The following is a 15,194-nucleotide window of genomic DNA, read 5'->3' on the forward strand; positions in this document are numbered from 1 at the left end:
ATTTCTGTGTTTGAATCTTCTTACACAGCCACTGTGGAAGACCACCAAACTAACAACAGCTGTTAAATATTAATAGAATAACAACAGAAACAAATATTATTCCAGTAAATCTTTGTGTTTTTTTTTCTCCTACAGGAATATTTTTACCCGAGATACTTGGGTGAGTTGCAGCTCTTACTTTCCCTTTGTGGCAGTGCTGGTATGTGGCAGTGCCAATGTGTGGTGCCTAATACTGGAGCTTGTTACAGCTAAAGTCTCTTCTAAGGAATGTGATGGAAATTGCAATAAAAATGCATTTCTAACTTCTAAAATAGACTGTATGTTCCGTATGTGATTTTGAGGTGTGGTTTTTTTACTTATGCATAGATTTTCACACAGAGATTCGTTATATGTTTTCTGCATGTTAAAATGTGTATTAATGTTGCATTTATATCTGTAGCTTGCAGCATTTGTGGACAATATGAAGTCTTCTACCTTTTTCCCTTTGTAATCAGCTGAGCTATTGACTAATCTCCTTATTAAAAAATACTTTTACTGATGATTGATCCATTGGCTTATTGTATTGACTATATCACTGTCATGCCACCATAGTTTTCTATTTGTGTTTAATATGTAGGACTTAAGATCGCAAATGTCAACAATTTTAGAAAACTCCATGTGCTTTTTAGATTTAAAAGAGATTGTTGCTATTTTGTGGGTCAAATTTGAGTAGCTACTAACACGCTTTTAGAATCATAGTAGCATCTGGTAAAATGATTGTGCTCTCTGGACGGCTTATAATTCTACTGTATGTCAGAGCTAAAACTTTATATGAGCTGATGAATTTTAAGGCATCTGGGAGACTATGATATTGCAGAGGTTTTGCACCCAGTCTCCAAAACTTTGCTTAATGAAACATCAGCAGGCCAGGTGTCAGTTTATATGCTTTAAACAGCTGCCATGTAATCATAATAATAATAATAATAATTTCATTTTCTGTTCTTCAGCTTGTATTCAGAAATATGGGTCACTGCATTCAAGAAGGACAGATTTCCTTACATGCGTTCATAGTAAGCATTTTTGTATTGTATATTGTAGTTAAATGTATCTGTCATTCTATTTGAAGTAGTGGAACCACCTCAGTCATTTCCATTTTTCATAGTATTTTAGTACTGTCCTTCCTGTTCTCTGTGCTCAAGACTCCATGTTACTTGTCCTATCTAGCTGAGCAACATAACAAGACTTTGTCCTTTTTAGAATGTATTGTCTTCTATCTGTCTTCTTTCAGTGATTTGGTATTTTAGGATGTAAGGCATTTCTTTCCCACCACTTTCCTAAGGTCTGAATGATCTGAGAAGCAAGAGGGACAAGGAATAGGTTTTACCAAAAGGTTGTACAACATACTTGATCCTTCATTTTATTTTTTCTTGAATGCTAACTTCAGCTTGCCCTGTTAAGTAACCTTAAAAAAAGCTTATAGTTATACCCAGGTTTGTGCAGGATTTTGACAGCTTTCTGTAAGGAGGTCAGGTTCACCTATCATGTGATCATGGTTTCAATATTACCACCTTTAAAAATTCGGCTTATAATCACTTTGAAAGTCAGTCTGATGTCTGTGTAGAAGGGGGAGGGGTATTTGTTCATCACTAACACTAGAGATCAGAATTTAGTTAACTCTTTTAATACCTTTGCAGTTCCTTCTTGAAGCTTAGCAGTGCTAAAGATAAAAAGCTTCATAAACATTTCTGTTATTAAAGATGTTATTAAAGACGCTAAATATGTTCTGGGAGCAGATCAGTTAAAATGGGGGGAAAAAATCATGTGTATATATATATATATWTTTTTCATTTTTACCCCTCTGGCTCAATATCTTACCATGATCAAGTTTGATTAGTCATGTGTTCACACCAGTGCTACCAAAACAGGATGAGGATTAGTCATGCTTTCATGTTTAAACTACATTACAGCAACCTTCATTTGAAGAGTGAATTCCAAGGTTAATAAGCAGAATGTCAAGACTTGCCCTCATAATGCAGAAATATCACTTACAGATGTTAGAGTCCTCTGAACTGGGAATTCTCAGACCTGTGGTACTTGTGTCAGCTGTGGTATGCAAGCTACTTCAAAGTGGGAAGTGAGGCTGAATGCTTCCTTTTGCCTGTGGGTGTGGCATGGCAAAGAGGTGTGAGTTGCTGCTGAAAAATGGTGGTATCAACTGGAAACACTTGCTCCGAATAGCTAATCAGTGTTTTAGAAATGCAAGTCTAATGGGTAATGGTGTTCTCTGTGTACTGAAAAAAATAAAAGCTGAATAATAGTTTTTAGGAATTTGGCCCATTGCAGATGCAGTGGTTTGGCAATAAAATGACTATTTTCTCCCATTAAAATATGAAAATATTTTTAAATGGCTGAGTTTTGGCTAGCTGTTGTTAGTTCACAGGAGAAGTAAAGGAGAAGCAGCCTGAAGTGTGCTTGAAAGAATTTCAAACTTTGTGCTTAACCGATTCCTGAGTGTCCCTTAATTTTTCACAGATCCTGCCAAAAGGCTATGTAGCTCTGTGGGGCTGTACCTGCAAGACTCATTTAAGTTTTATATTTCTTAAGAGTCTCCTTCTCCTCTCAAAACAAGGTAGTAGAAGACTTTCTTAATGTGGCATACAAAGACATAGCAGAATCCAAGGACTGGAGGGTGATATGAGCCAAGTTTATACTGGAAATAAGGTACAAATTTTAACCATGATGTTGATCAGAGAGCTTAGTGAGGAATTTGAGAATTCTCTTTTTCATAAGGTCTTTAAGTCAGGGTTGCGCGTAGGATTCAGCTCCAGATTCAGATATCTAGATGCAAATGCCTGCATGAGAAGTAGGTCCCATTACAATCAATGGAGAGCTAGTCTGTATTCAGTGGGTTCTGGAGTGATTCAGTTTATCGAGTTGTATCTGCTTTAGGGAGAACTGAATCGCCTTATGGACCCTATTTATTGTACTGACTAGATCTCCACTGACTGCAGTGAGAGTTTAGACACCCGCTTTAGACATAGATGCCTATGTTTTGGTCTGCAGATCTGGATCTTTTTCTAAAAGAGATGCTGTAGGCCAGATGGAAGTTAGGGATTTGGTTCTGAGAGAGCTTGATAAGTTCTACAGGATTTTTTTGAAATAAAATTGCATGTGGCCTTAAAAAACACAATAGGGTCCTTACGTTGTGTGTCTGTTTTTTTTAATAGTGAGTGTTGTAATCTTCACAACCCACTGTTTTTCCAGTGAAGTTTTAATTTGCCCTGTTCGTGAATATCAAAAAATAAATTCACAATACAGAGTAATGAACTAGAAGCAGCAGTGTGTTCAGGTAAAATCTTGTTCCCGTACAAACTTCAAAATGGATCTGATAGTCCAATTCTCTTGTCTGCATTTATGAGCTATATCCATGCATGTCACATTTTTTATTATTTTTAGTGCTTTTACTGTCATGTAAATGAATGGAAACAAAAGCTACATTTTCTCTTACAGTGGTGTAAATCAGAGCAACTTTAGTGCAGCTGGTGGAATTACACAGTTGTGAAGCCACCAGGAGAGTGTAAGGCTGCCTCCCATATTGTTAAACTCCCATGGTGAGAGGAGCAAACCATTAGCATTGTGTTGATGCAGTAGAAATGCCTGTGGTTATTCCTGCCATCTATCATGGTTTGTGATAGGGTAGTATTCTGCTGGGCAATATTTTTTTTCCATCTCGCTCTGCAAGACACATAAGGATGCAGTCTGAGGAAAAGAATCAGAGGCCTGAGGATCCATCAGATAAGTTGTACATGACCCTGTTGACTTGTTTTGGCTACTGAGTGACTTTGAAAACATTTCCATGTCTGGGAGGCTTAGTTTGTGCTGCTCCAAAAAAGGCTTGGTTTAGTGTACATAAATCATTATTTACTGTATACAAATTGTGGACTGTCTAAAAAAAGAAACACGCCGATCAGACCTGGCCTTCCTCGGCTTATCTCCACCACTACTCCTTCCCCAACCCCCCTGTGTTGTCTCAACTGAGCAGAGATATTTCTGGAGATACGCTGGCAGGTGCATGTTATAGACAGCCCACATAGCTGTGTTTTCTTTTGTGTGGCCAGTCTTCTGCCTTGTCTGTGGCTTTGCCCCAACTCTGCACAGCTGGAATGGTGGGGAAGGAAGATAATTAGGCCTTGTTCATGGTGAGTGGATAGTTATTTCTGTGGGGCTTTTAGTAAGAATTGTGTATCCATGCTTTTCCTACAGAGTTTTCTCAGGCATTAGTTTTTGAGCATCAAGACAAGATACTGAAAATACATATTTCTTTGGCAGGGTGCTGGTCAAATTCCATTCCTGAGCAGCCCTCTAGTTCCATCTTCCCTTGCCCACAATAGAATATTTTGCTGAGGCTCAGGATCTTCCCTGTGGCATAGCACTAGCTAGAGGTTGAAGCTGTGCTAGATACAGAAGACAAAAACCTGAAGTGTGAGAGGAGCTGGAACCATCCTGTGTTTTGGCTGAGGTGGATGAAATCACAACTAGAAATGCAATTTCTTTCACTTGTGGAGATGTTATCTTTTATGACCTTTTATAGAGCTCCTTTCTTCTCTTCCTGCTTTGCCCTCCTTGACTTAGCCCACCATATTCATTGATAGCCATTGCGAATCATCCATTGATTTCTGTCACCCGTTAGTCCTCTTTAGAAAAACAATGAGGTCTTTATTAAAAACATACTCATAGTGGACAAGTGTGTTTGTGATAATTGTTGAACTTGCACTAGACAGTCCTCATGTTAGAAGCTCAATTAAATACCCTACAGAGAAAGGCGTAAACAAAACTTTCATATTGTTTATTGTGATACTCCGTGGTAGGCTGGATAAACTGCAGCACTCTGTACTGCTAACTTCAGTCTTCAGGTACTTCATGGCTGCAAGGATGACAAACAGCATAGGTTCATGTGATTGAGAAAGAGCCATCCACTGTGGGTTGCATTAGTAAGAAATGTACAGTGCAGCCTGAGATTCTTGACTGTTTTTTTTCCTGATAACTATAATACAAATGCTATACAATGTTACCGTATATTCTCTTGCCTTATTTTTATGCCTAACGTAGCACCAGTCTTAGGTGGCACTGCTATCTAGAAATGTTTTTCATGTTCACATCTAAATCAGTAACTGCAAGCAATAGTACTGTAAGCACTATGTAAGTGCATCAAAGGAAGTTGCTTCTCTCTGCACTCACAGAAATGTTAAAGTTTTTTCAAAGCAGCCTGTCATGAAGGTGACTTTCAGGGTCACATAGAGGAAGTTAAGAGAAATGTAGAAATAATATAATCCTGACAAAAGTAGGAGTTAATTCAGGTCTTAACTTTTCTTAATCTGAGAAATCTGACTAGGCTGCTAAGCTAAAAACAATTCCTCTCCTTGCACACCTCCCTGCTGCCCCATATGCCCATCAGTTCACAAATCATGTTTCAGAAAGTAATTAGGAGTGTGAACTGAGTGCTGGTTTCAGCAGAACCACTGTATGAAAAGGCATCCTTCCTGCTGCTCACTTAGTGTGTATCCACTGAGCACCTTCTGCCTGCAGCAAGTGTGGCCTGTGATACTTCATCTAGGTATCCTTGCAGTGATTTTGATTTGCTATGAGCAAAAAATGTGGTGTATTTCTGGGTAAGTTTTCAGTTTTTCCTTTATAATGCGACTAATAATTAGTCAATRCTTAGCAGTATGAAAGAAGTGCATAAAGTTGCCAGTGTAAGTACATAAGGCTGCCAATGTTGCACATACATTAATAACATCTTTTAAATATTGTTTTGACTGTATAGTGTTTTATACTGTATTAGTTTCTCTGATCATTTTACAGCAGGAATGAGTCAGAAGTCTGTGATTATTTTATCATTTAAATCAGTATATTTTGTCTGAGCAGGGAACATAGTTCTTGGTCTGATGCATAGGACTGTTGCTAATCAAGGGCTCTGACTTTACCTGTCTGATCATTTTTTGTAAACTCCTCCTTTTGGACTCCTTCTGGACTGAACTGGGGTTCTGCTGATTTGTGAGGATGTATTGCCGAGATTGTAGGATTGGAGAAGGCATTGTTAATCATCATAATTCTTTCTCCAAAGACTGCTAGCTGCAGCAGCTGCAACAGCTCCTGTATGATGCACCAAAAGGACTGGGTAGAATCATTGCTTTGTGGCTGTGCCATCCCCACTCCAACATAGTTGGCCAGGCAAAATAAACTGCCAGGTGTGTTTATTAGAAGAGAAGCCTGGGCATCATGTGTTTATGTCTTAGGACTTCCTCCTTCAGTGCATCCTGTATGCTGGTGTGCACTGAGAACCATTTGAACCTGATCAGAGCCTTCACAAATTAAATGAATGTAGGGGGCTAAGTTGAGATGTGAAATTACTAGCAAAGAAACCCTAAACCCATCCTGATGTGAAGAGGAAGTCAGTGAAAAGTAACACTTAGCAGTATGTTACCATGTTTTGTATAAGTTGACATTTATGGCAGAATGGACTGTGATTAAAGTTCCCCCAAATATAGAAGGCCTGCAGAAAGCCCCCTCTCTTTCCTGAACCCCACACCTGTATAGCAGCAAACAACATGATAGCTACCAACTCTTTTTTTTTTTTTTTTTTATGGAGAAGAGGGTATTCCCTGATCCTTCATTTGACTATCTCTGCAAAACACTGTCTCTAGAGTTGGATGCGTAAATTCCACTCTCTGAGCAGTTACATAATAGTTTGATGTTTGTTCCCCCAACCATTCCCCAAATCCAGTGACTACTCTCTTGCACTATACTATTGCTGATCTGGGGCACCAAAGTTCACAGTGAAGATGAAGGAGGCATGGGTTGTCCCTTCCCATGGAGAATGCCCATTGCCACCTTTTGGAACTTGGCTTAAAAATCAGTGGCAGAACCTCTGTGCCACTGGAATTTACTCTCTGTTGGCCCAGTAGGGGCCTTGTGCTGTCTGTAAACTGGTCTAGTTGTTTGATTCTTATGCTGTTAACACATTGGTATTTCTTTTTTATTTTCATTCTACATACCAGAAATGACTACATGGACAGCTCTGTCAAAAATATCAAATACAGCCCTTTGCTAACAGCAAACCTATCGACCCTGATGAGATCCTCAGCTAAACTACCAAGAGTAATTGAAAAGAATATCCATCCTTCCTTGAGTACTGAATTGCTGGCTTCTTTCTATTTTCTTCAAAACTGGAGAGAGTTTCATTTTCTTAAAAATTAGCTGCTTTGAGTTGTTTTCAGGATGTTCCCTTCAAATAGGGTGTAGTAGTTCACTCCCTTTTGTAATGATGTGGATTCCAGCACATGTACTGTGCCACATTCTTGGCATAGCTTGTTCAGCATGTGAGTACGATGAATTAGCTCCCAGTTTTGCCAGGTATGAGTATTTTTGATAGTGATTCCATTACTGTTTAAGTGTCTTGACTTTAACAAAAGAGTGGGACATCTGGCTGTCAGTGACTTCAATGTATTACTCTGTTTTGTTTCTTTTTTTTATTGCTTATTTAAATCAGATTTGCCAAACCAGTGTTCTCCTGATCCTTGTCACAAAGAGGGGACTGTCAGATGCGAAGATCTTAAGGGAGACTTCTATTGTGAATGCAAACCTGGCTGGCAGGGAAAAACATGTGAAAAAGGTAATTGAGGTTTTGTTATCTTTGATACTGGTCACAAAGATGTATTATTTTTGCTGTATTTTTAAATGATCACTGATACTGTGCTGAACAATTCAAAAGTCATGGTATTGAATCTGGATTACACAATGCTCATATTTTTACCCTTCTGAGCATCATATAACTATGTAATGTCAACTTAAAAAAAAATAAACTTCATGCATCTCAGCCTGTTTTTGCTGAGGCGATCTAAGAAGTTATGCCCCAACTCTCTGTCCCACCCCTCTGAAAGGGACAGTAGAAATTAAGACGTACTGACTTTTCAAAGGTAATTTCTTCAACTGCTACTGCTAACCCTGATGTAACAGATTACACATTGCAGAGCCTGAGAAGCTGGCCCATGCTCCTTTCTGACACCACTGCAATGGAACAGTAACTTTTAGCAGACAGTTGGGTTCTGACGTTGTTGACACCCAAATAGACAAAATTAGTATGTTAAAGCCTCCTTGCTAGTAAGGCCTTATTCCAAGTCCAGTTATATATTACTGCATGCTCCCATTGATTCCAAAGGGATTTCAGGCAGAAACTACTCATTTGTGCGAGAAGTTTCTGGCCCCAAGAGGACTTTGTGTCCTTTATGGATTATTGAAGTTCTTCCTCTTGTTTAGTATTTTCTGTTTTTCTGTGTGCAAGGCTTCCTACCAGGGCTACTGCTGTTCTGCCTGCCAGAACTAAGTAATTGCCAGAAATCACGTTCAGCCAGTCCAGGATTGTGGCAACCAAGACAGCAGGAGAACCAAAACCTGTATTTCTGCTGTGAAATTGTGGGAAAATGATGGGATCACTCTCAAGCAGCTTATTTAGGCATTTGTGATAGTTGGCTGATCAGTATACGAACAGCTCTGAGAGCTCAGCAACTGATCAGTCTGAAGTATGTCCCCTCTTTTTCTTATAAAATGCCATGAAATTTGCTGTTCTACCAATTAGCTAACTCTAGTTTCCCATATACAAGCAGGATAAAATGACCAGGTAGGGCTCACAGAGGGTGAAATCCAGGCTCTACTGAATTTAACAGACTTTTACTGTTAATTTCAGTGGAGCAGTTTCACTCACAGTGCTCAGTACCTGTGAATTTATTGTTTTTATGTTCTGATGAGCTCTGCAGTAGTAGGGATATTTTGTTCTTGTTTTATTCAAAGCTTTCATCCCAAGCTTACTGGTCTTGGTAGGATTTTAAAAGTTAGTTATAATATCTCTTTCTCTAGAAAAGCAAGAGGTCTGCTTTTGCAGATGGGCTCCTCCTCTTCACCTCCACAGTGACTAAAAATACTCTTCTACATGCTCATAATTGTGAGGGAGATTCTCAGTTCAATTACCTCTTTGACCTTTTTATTATTAAATGAACTAACATACTTGCAGTGATTGAATGAAATCTTTGTACTTTTTTATATTGTTATGTTGCAGATGTAATAATGTTTCTTGTCTGGACTTTTTCCTTCCCAGTTCCTATCCCATTGCCACTCTCCAGATTATTTACAGAGCTGAAAAGCTGACTGTAACACTTTCTTTTGATGTAGATATTGATGAATGCAGTGTGCAACATGGTGGCTGTAACCAGATCTGCCTCAACAAGATAGGCAGCTACCGTTGTTCATGCTACAGCGGTTATGTTCTTAGAGACAGCAAAACATGTGAAGGTAAGCATTCCCCGGCCTCTCAGTTTGTTTCAGCTGATTCAGCAAATTCTTAGTGATCTGGGATTGTATTTCAGAGTGCTGGATTGCACTGAGTGGCCCTGGTCTCCTTCCTGCCTAGCCCTGCTCCTGGTGGTGGTTATTATTAGCTGCACTCTGCTGTGGTTGTAGTCGGTGCTCCAGCCAGCCCTGCATGCCTGGGCTTGTCAGTGGTCACACCGCACTGCTCTCCAACATCATAACACAGGCATGATTCACAGAGGATTTATGGCYTGGATTGGGCTAAATTGGTCCAGCTGATCAGGCCTCATATCCTGACATTGAAAGGAGGAAGGGCTGGCCAGAYGCATTGTTATGATTCTTTCCAGTCTCACTGTGTTGTAGTATATGAGCTGGTTGTTTTTCTTTTGTGCGTTCCTTACTTTAATTTATTTTTTCTAAATTTGGATATGTGCAGCAGCTTATAAATTCAGATGGGTAAAGTGCAGAGAATAGAGCTTTTATTTCTTCTGGAAGACTGTAATTGAATATTAATAGCTGTAGAAAGGCTCTAGTGAAGGGAGGCAACTATTTTACATAACAGTTGAGAACAGAAAGTGAGGATCAGAAGTATCTGATTGAAACTGTGGAGTGAATTTATATCAACAAAACTTAAGCAACTGAGATTTTAAAAATGCTTCTTTTGCATGTTGAGACATAGACTCATTAATGGTCATGGCTGGCTGTTAATGTTATGTGAATCTCATGGAAAAAAAACAAGCAAATCTGCCTATACACCTTTTGCAGATGGTATGATGACATAGTTCTAAACAGCTTAGCCACCTCAGCTGAACAACATATTAATGCTACCAGAAAAAAGGCAAATAGCAGGATTGTATTTCCGTGCCCCTTCCCCTGTTTAAAGTGATAATTGTAAAGTTTATGTGGTGTCCCTTTCTAATGAGAACAGCCACTTAGAAGAGCCAAGAGTGAGGCTGACATCTTCACCTTTGAATGGTCCTCTGGTGTCAGTTGGCACGGATAGGTGGACACTGAATGTGGGTTTGACTCACAATTATATTTATTAGTTGTGGTGTGTACATATATTTGTATAACATTTTAGTACTGTTTATTAGAACACTGTGACACAGGACAAGAGGCAGTGGGCATAAATGGAAACACAGGGAATTCCATCTGAACATAAGGAAAAAACTTTTATACTATGAGTTTGAACACTGGCACAGGTTGTCCAGAGAAGCTGTGGAGTCTCCATCCTTGGAGATATTCAAAATCTGGCTGGACACAGTCCTGCTGTGGCTGACCCTGCTTGAGCAGGGAGATTGAACTAGATGTCTCCAAAGGTCCCTTCCAGCCTCGACTATTCTGTGATTTACATATACACACTAAAAGGTTCATTCTGTCTGTTGGTTTGTAGACTAGGCTTTGTAACCTACTCGGCTACACAGACTAGTTCACTCGTACATGGCAAAATTACCAACTGTAACATATAATTGTAGTATTAACATGTATTAGAAAGCAGAAGTAAATATTAAACTCTCTCGTAATATTCTGCAAATGTTTTGTCAACACCAGGATTTTGCTAGGTATTAGTTAACATGGTAGAAAAACATTTTTTGGTTTTATGGACAGCTAGTGCCAGCCCATCAACTGTCTCTGTAGAGAAATCCCACAATGTATCTCTTACAAGACTTCTTTGTGGCAAATTAGGCTGCTTCAACTCTCCTTTATCACTGCAGATCAGCAGATTTAGGTCTTGATTTAGTAAATGTGAAAAAGGATTGTTTGGTTGTCTGAGGAAGAAGAACAAAATTCTGTGGTTGTTAAGTGTTCCTTTTGTGTTATGTTAAAAATCAGACTGCTTTTGTCATTTCCTGATTTCTGCTCTTTATCCTGGACTTTGTGCCCCTGAACAGAGTGGCTTTTTGGATTTTATTTATTTTATTTTTTTACAGTTTTTCTTCTGGTTCACTTTGCATTGTTTTTTTCTAAAAGTGGTTAATGACTTAAAGAGAGAAACAACTGATTTTGGAAACCTGAAATCGTTTCTTATAGCTAGCTAACACTGAAGGTAGATTCTTAAAGATATTAGTTTTTCAGTTATGAAAATAATAGTCACATCACTTGACCCCGAGCCCACTCCACTGTGTGAACTCTGAAGTGATTATGTTCATCTGAAGGGGTATTGTTTAATTGTTTGGTTTTGCAGACATAGATGAATGCACAGCATCAGCAGACATCTGTGGAGAAGCTCGCTGTAAAAATTTAATAAGCTCATACAAATGTCTTTGTGATGCAGGCTACAAATATGATGAGTTGAGAAAGACTTGTCAAGGTAAGATCATGAAGTAATATCATGTTAGCATTTATCACATGCTTTAAAGCTATAAAAACACAGAAGTTTAACTGTACACTTTATTAAAAGTTTTTTTTCATCTTGCTTAGACACTAGACTTCTGTTGCCTTTCACTAGTTGTGAGCAAATACATTAAGTTTGCAGTCATCTTTTTTGGCTTGAATCAAGCTGTACAAGCTGGAGTCACTGAGATTTCTTGAATTTATGACAAGTACAAGATCTGGTAGAAGCTCAGAAGCATCTGTGCATATTGCTGTCTCTCTTTGTAGGACATGAAAAGTAACAGAGCAGTAGCTGTTGTTCTTTCAAAACCTGTCATATGGTATTTCTCTGAACTAGGAGCTTAATATGCATGGGACTATGTACAGTTCTGCTGGCTACATAGCCTGCAAGCTTTCTCAACTGAGTAAGTTTTGAAAGTATTCCAAAACTAGCATTGCTCCCTGCCTTTTTCTAAGTTAGTGTAATGACTTGAATCACACATCCACCAGCCCTATGGGGCTTGAGGTGTTTATCTGAGCCTGAAGAGATCTCTGTGGGCCATCACAATTTTTTTCCTGCATTTGTTTATAAAGTGGCTGAAAACATGCCAAAGAAAAAGAATGTGCTAAGAAGAAAGAAAAAAAGCAGAAAGAAAAAAGAAGAAAAAAAAAGAAGAAGAAAGAAAAAGAAAAAGAAAATAATGAATGAGAAATTCAGCTATTGCTTGTCTATTAAGGATCCAGTGCTGCTGAGTAGCAATGAAGCAAGCAGCGCAAGCAGTCCCTGCTACCCTGAGTTGAAGGAGCAGGAGCCAGTCAGCATAGGAGTAGCAGAAGGGGTCTGAAGGGAGGAAGTCTTGTCTAGAAGTTAAAGCCTAGGGCTCTGAACCAGCAGACCAGAAGATGAGTTTCTCTTCCAGCCTTCCCACTGACTTGCTGTGTAGCTCTGGACAGCTTAAATCTGTGTGTGAAAACAGATTTGTGCAGATGCTAATACTAGCTCTTCCCTCCTGTAAGGATGTGGTACAGGGTAAGTACTGGCTATGGAGTACTTGGGCACATTCAAATGGAAGGTGCAGCAAAACAGCACCAATAACTTTTTTTTTTTTTTTTGCTACAGATGATTCATGTTTAAACAAACAAAATTTCTGTTTTCTCCTCTCTCCTTTGCTGGTTTTCTGCAGATATAGATGAATGTGAAGAGCAGCTCTGTGAACAGACCTGTGTTAACTTGCCAGGAAGTTACACCTGTCACTGTGATGGCAGAGGGGGAGTAAAACTTTCCCAAGACATGAACACCTGTGAGGTAAGTTAGTCTTTTTCCAGTAACTGCAGAGCAGACCTTTCTTTTATACTGCAATTAAGAATAATTGGTGAAGCTCTGCACCAAAGCCATTCGAGCTGAGTGAGTAGTAGAAGAGAACTGTACTGCTAAGGTCATGCAAGCTGGGAAGGAGGCTCTACTGAGGACAGTAGCTCTCCTGAGAAGGAGGATCTCATTAACATTGTACAGGGGGATGTTCACTTGAAGTTTCTCAAGCTCTTCTCCTATCCTATTCTGAAAAGACCATGGCAGTGATAGCACTGCCTGTCCCCCATTTGGCTGTGAGTTACCCCTGGCTGCACAAGCTTTTCTATATTAGACCCAGTAAGACGGTGCGGAGGTCTCAGGGCATATGGTGTAAGTTACAGAACAGCACTTGCGCTTTACACTTTCATGCTTCAGTCATTTGAGGTGGGTGGGCTTCAGTGGCACAGGCTGCTTCTGCATAAACCAACCAATAGCAGGTTCTTAGCACATTTTTTGTTGCAAGTACTACGCTGCAGTAGAAGATGTGCTGTACCTTATGAGAATGGTTTCATTTTGCAATGGGAAACATTCTTCCATGGTGGATGAATAGGAGTGAGGAGAGAAAGAAGGAGGAAATGTCCTCAGGATTGAAATGACTGTCTTTTGAGAGTATAACCATTAAAGTGCCCTAAACTACTATATGTGTAGCGACTATATGTTTGAAAGAAAAAAAAAAAAGGCATACTGTTCGATTCTCTTCTTTCTGTTGTGTGAGGAAAATATGTTTTGATTATAGAACATTATACCATGTGTGCCTTTTGCTGTTGCAAAAAGTATTAAATCGTTATACCTGGGGAGGATGTTCAGTGGAACCCCTGTTATCAGACTGCGTTTTAAAAGGAAACAACCGACAAGGTGAGGACAATTTTGAATGGCAGCTTTAATGTATGCAATGCAGTTAAGTTGTTAAAATAACACTTACTACTATGATCATCATTATTTGTTTGGATTATGGAGTCCTGTTATGCTAAACATTATCCAAACCAGTAATTGAGAGACTCAGTCTTGACCACAGAGCTCCTAAGATAATTGCTGAAGTACAGTAATGTATTCTTTAGTCATGACTTCATGTTAAAATCCCTCTTCAAGCTGAAGTCTTTCAGAARTGCATTAAAAGCTAGTGCATTTTAACAGTGCTTTATAACTATTAGAATTGATGCTATCTGTATGGAAGTACTTTGTGGTTTCTGAACTCTGCATAACTAATTTATTTCTTGACACCTGTGTGGTCAGACTTGTGGCTGAGTTCGACTTTAGAACGTTTGATCCTGAAGGTATCCTTTTCTTTGCTGGAGGCCATCAAGACAGCACATGGGTAGTCTTGGCTTTGCGCAAAGGACGGTTAGAGCTGCAGCTGAAATACAATGGGATAGGCCGCGTGACCAGCAGTGGACCACTTATCAACCATGGCATGTGGCAAACAGTGAGTATAGACCACTTCTGCGATCTTACGCTTTCTTTGCATGTTCCTGCTGGGCTCTGTCAAGTGTAGCAAGCTTTTGTGTATTTGTATTTTCGAGAAGATGCCTTTTCAACCTATTATTTCAGTGGTCAGAGCTTTTGCTTGCATGCTGGTATAATATACGTTCTATGGTATAAATAACAGTATAGTGTATTTCTTCTAACAAATTGAATTATTCTTTACATCCAGGGTAAACTAGAGTGCATCACTAGTTTGCACAATGCTAGCATAAATAGAGCAGGCACAGTGCCTCCTCTGAGACGGATCGGTGCTAAGTTGGCTTTAACTGTTCAAGAAGACACCCTCTGGGTGGGTGTAGGAAGGGAGGAAGAGGGAAAAAGCTCTTTAGTTTTTCATTTAAGAAAGTTTCCAAGGCTGGTTTGTTTGATGTGTGGTGTGTTTGGTTTGGGTTTTTTTTGTTGTTGGTTTTCTTGTTTTTTGTTTTGTTTTGTTTTTTCACAGGGCTCTGTTCTGGCCTGTGATTTCTTATGCTATAGTATCCTTTCTTAAACTCTGAAGGCTTATTTAAATACAAAATAGTCCATGTAAAGTCCCGTGTAAAGACATAGTCTATTAGAAAATAAATGGATCTCTGCTTACTAGAAACATAATCCCAGCAATCTCACAAGATGTGCTCCATTTTGGAGCTTGTATGGATTCATGTTCTTGACACTCTCTCAGAATGTCTCCTGATGATTAGGGAAGTATCATATACTTGGGTGTTGC

At 39.2% G+C, this 15,194-nt stretch overlaps 1 protein-coding gene across 1 annotated transcript in view; it reads left to right on the forward strand.

The window, feature by feature from the left end:
- The first annotated feature begins 889 nt into the window (after positions 1 to 889).
- GAS6 (growth arrest specific 6) overlaps positions 890 to 15,194 on the forward strand; it is a 28,852-nt gene continuing 14,547 nt past the window's right edge. Inside the window, 7 exon segments of the mRNA XM_026055341.1 lie at positions 890 to 1,049; positions 7,529 to 7,651; positions 9,205 to 9,324; positions 11,528 to 11,653; positions 12,840 to 12,961; positions 13,743 to 13,861; positions 14,240 to 14,429. Of these exon segments, the coding sequence (XP_025911126.1) occupies positions 890 to 1,049; positions 7,529 to 7,651; positions 9,205 to 9,324; positions 11,528 to 11,653; positions 12,840 to 12,961; positions 13,743 to 13,861; positions 14,240 to 14,429 (960 nt within the window).

Source organism: Apteryx rowi, unplaced genomic scaffold (assembly GCF_003343035.1).
Source record: "Apteryx rowi isolate R43461 unplaced genomic scaffold, aptRow1 scaffold_123, whole genome shotgun sequence".
Lineage (NCBI taxonomy): Eukaryota > Metazoa > Chordata > Aves > Apterygiformes > Apterygidae > Apteryx > Apteryx rowi.